The 3,657-nt window shown below is 47.4% G+C and overlaps 1 protein-coding gene across 1 annotated transcript; it reads right to left on the bottom strand.

Moving 5' to 3' along the window:
- Positions 1–1,176: 1,176 nt before the first annotated feature.
- Positions 1,177–2,340, bottom strand: LOC126592113 (uncharacterized). The gene has a single exon (XM_050257870.1). It carries the CDS (start codon positions 2,338–2,340, stop codon positions 1,177–1,179), a length of 1,164 nt encoding a protein of 387 aa, XP_050113827.1.
- Between the last annotated feature and the right edge of the window lie 1,317 nt (positions 2,341–3,657).

Consider the following 3,657-nt stretch of genomic DNA (forward strand, 5'->3'; position numbering starts at 1 on the left):
CAAATAAATATATAAATCCTCCGCTGCTTCCAGCTTGGATAGTAAGGGAGGTGATGTGAGATAACTCTTCAAGTCTTGGAAAGCTTTTTCGCATTCTTCATCCCATTTGTTTCTTTGTGCCCTCTTGATAGCTTTGAAAAAGGGTTTGCATCGATCGGTGGATCGTGAGAGGAAGCGATTGAGGGCGGCTGCTCGTCCGGTCAAGCTTTGGATCTCCTTCAAGGTAGTTGGAGATTTCATCTCTATGATTGCTTGGATTTGCTTGGGATGTGCCTCAATTCCTCGTTGGGTTACTAAGTACCCTAGGAATCGACCTGAAGATACTCCAAACGTGCACTTGGTGGGGTTGAGCTTCATCTTGTACCTTCTAAGGATATTGAAAGCTTCTGCTAAATTGCGAATGTGATCTGATCGCTGCTTGCCCTTTACCATGATATCGTCGACATAGACCTCCATGGTTACCCCAATTTGCTTTTTGAACATCATATTTACTAACCTTTGGTAAGTGGCTCCCGCGTTCTTGAGGCCAAAAGGCATGACCTTGTAGCAGTAAGTGCCTCGCTCTATCACGAACGCAGTTTTCTCCTTGTCGGGCTCATGCATGGCTATTTGGTTGTAGCCGGAGTATGCGTCTAAGAAACTAAGTAACTGGTTTCCAGAAGTTGAATCTACTAATAGATCAATCCGGGGGACAGGATAATGGTCTTTTGGGCATGCTTTGTTGAGGTCAGTGTAGTCTACGCAAACCCTCCATTTGCCCTTCTCTTTCTTCATGACTAGTACGACATTAGCAAGCCATGCCGAGTGTGCTACCTCTTCTATGAAACCGGCCTCCAATAGTTTGTCGATTTCTGCCTCGATGATCGCTACTCGTTCGGGAGCGAAATGTCTTCTTTTTTGAATTACCGGTTTGGCAGTTGGATCGACGTGCAGCTTGTGGCAGGCCACTTTGGGATCAATACCGGGCATGTCGGATGGTGACCATGCGAAGATATCTCGGTTTTTCCTAAGGAAAATTGTGAGTTCTTCCTTCTCGTCTGGGCTTAGTCGTGAGCCAATTTTAGCCGTCTTTTCCGGCTGCTGGGGATCAAGAATGATGTCTTCGGCGTCCTCTTCGGGTTTCCATCCTATCATGTCTGCTTGGGTGCCATCTTCTCGATCCACCTGCTGTAATTGCTATTTGGCAATTTCTTTGCCCTTTTGGACTTCGGTAACCTCTACGGGGGTAAAGGTCTTTTTCTTTGTTTCTTTTAACATTTGCACAGTGCATCGTCGGGATGAAGCCTGGTCAGACTTGATCTCTCCGACTCCTCCTCCCGGGATGCGGAATCGGATTTTTTGATACTTGACGGAAGTGACAGCATCCAGCTTGATCAACCAAGGTCTCCCAAGAATCCCATTGTAGGGAGATGGGTCGCTTACAATCGTGAATGTTTGCTTTGAGACGACTGGCGGTGTTTTTACGTCAAGTATGATATGACCGATGGCAGTTGAGGTGTGTCCGTTGAATCCAGTAAGTACCTCTGCCCGGCGTATGATTGTACTTTCCAGGCCCATCTTCTGAATGACTGAAAGTTGAAGTAGGTTGACCGCACTTCCATTGTCAACCATCATCCTGTCGACTATAGCATGGGCTAGTTGGACAGATACTACTAATGCATCGTCGTGTGGGAAGTCGACTCCTTCTGCATCCTGCTCCGTGAAGCCAATGATAGGTCCAGGTTGGGTATCGACTGCATGAACTTGTGAGATTAGTAAGGCCTGCTGGATCTTCCTCTTTTTGGAGTTATTAGTAGCCCCTAAGTGCTCGGACTCAGCGAAAATGCCATTGATTCGAATCGTCTTAGTTGGTGGCTCCTCATCTCCGTCTGCATTCCTTTTTTGCTGCTCAGCTGGCTTGTCCAAATATCTATCGACTTTGCCTTCTTTCACGAGTTTCTCTAGGTAGTTCTTCCAAGTGTAGCAATCGTTGGTTGTGTGACCGGGACCTCGGTGGAATGCACAATACTTAGTGTGGTCCAACTTGGAAGTATCTCCTTTTGACTGCTTCGGCAACTTGAACCATGGTTCATTCTTGACGTCACGAAGGATTTGATGAATCGGAATTGAGAACTTAGAATAGTTGTTGGTCATCGGGCCTTCTTTGGTCGTGGGTCGGTCCCTGCGCTTGAACTCCTGCCTGCCCTTGTTGGGTTGTTTTTCATCCTTCTTTTGAGTAGCTGCCAACTCTTTTCGAGGTTGATCGGGAGCCTTTTCTGCTTGTCGAGCCTCGTCCCAAAGCGCATGCTTTTCTGCCAGAGCAAAGGAATCTGCTAGAGTTAGGTCTTCTTTCATGATCATTTCTCCAAACAGTGGGTGGTCTGCTGGTAGTCCTTTTTAGAAGGCTGCATTTGCTATCGAGTTGTCGCATCCGACGATCTTCGCCTTCTCTGCTTTGAATCTCTTCACGTAATCGCGAAGCGACTCTTTTGGGTTTTTCTTTACGTTGAACAGGTGATCAGACTTCTTCTTGATCGATCGATAAGATGAGTATTCTTTGGTGAAGACCAAGGAAAGATCATCAAAATTCTGGATGGATCGTGCCGGCAAGGTATGAAACCAATCTTGTGCCTCGCCTTGTAAAGTAGTGGCGAATATTTTGCACATAAGGGCGTCATTATTCCGATAAAGGACCATCGCATTTCGGTAATGCTTCAAGTGTCTTTCGGGATCCCCATCTCCTTTGAAAGATGTGAAGTGTGGCATGCTAAACTTGCGCGGAGGCTCTGCCTGCTCGATCTCATCCGCGAAAGGTGACCTGCTCATGTTGGTCATATCTCGCCTTAGTGCCTCATCAACCATTTCGTTGCGCCGAAAATCACGCATCCGCTCATTGAAAAGCCTTTCTACCTCTTCTTGGATTTGCTTTTGTTGGGGTAGCGGAGCTTTTGGCTGCCCTTGGTCTTTTTCTACCGGTCTAGGCTGCTCTTCTTCTCGGTCGGTTCGTCTATGCTGTGGCTGCAATGGATGAGATAGATTCCTAGCAGGCGAGGGATTTCTTTGCAGGCTACCGGTTGAACTAGAGCCAGATTGAACGATCGTTTCCTTCCGTTTGTCAGGTTGCCTGCTCCGATGTGATGTGGAGGATACTCCTTGTGAGCCTAATCGCGAATGAATGCTTTGCCTGGAAGGTTGCCCATGTTGATTATCAAAGCGTGGCCCCAACCGTGAATGTATACTTGCTCGTGGGCCTAACCGAGAGTGCACGCTCATCCGCGCGCTAAGACGGGAGTATACGCTATTTCGGGGGCCCAATCGAGAGTGTGCACTGTCTGAATGCTCGACTTGTGATGGGTTGAATGGCTGCTTTCCAGGACGCTGTTTAAAAGGCTCCTTGTCTACCCTTGTTCTACTTCGGGAAACTTCATCGTGGGCGCGATGCATCTCAGTACGTTGTAAAAGTTGATTCACCAAGGTAGTTTGTTGTGCAAGGGCGCTCGTCAATTCTATGACTTGTCGGGACAAGTTTTGTTCGCCATTCGGATTGGAAGAACTTGGATGGAATGCACCTCCTTGAACAATGAAATGGTGGTTGACTCCAAGTGCGAGATTTGAGTTAGGGAATGTCAAATCTGCGGAGAAATGTGGTGAAAACACCTCAGCCTCGATGATTGGTCC

The sequence above is a fragment of the Malus sylvestris genome, chromosome 12 (assembly GCF_916048215.2).
Source record: "Malus sylvestris chromosome 12, drMalSylv7.2, whole genome shotgun sequence".
Classification (NCBI taxonomy): Eukaryota; Viridiplantae; Streptophyta; class Magnoliopsida; order Rosales; family Rosaceae; genus Malus; species Malus sylvestris.

What these genes read in the sequence shown, in the direction of transcription:
- LOC126592113 (XM_050257870.1), bottom strand. Translation starts at nt 2,340, where the DNA reads ATGATCATGAAAGAAGACCTAACTCTAGCAGATTCCTTTGCTCTGGCA.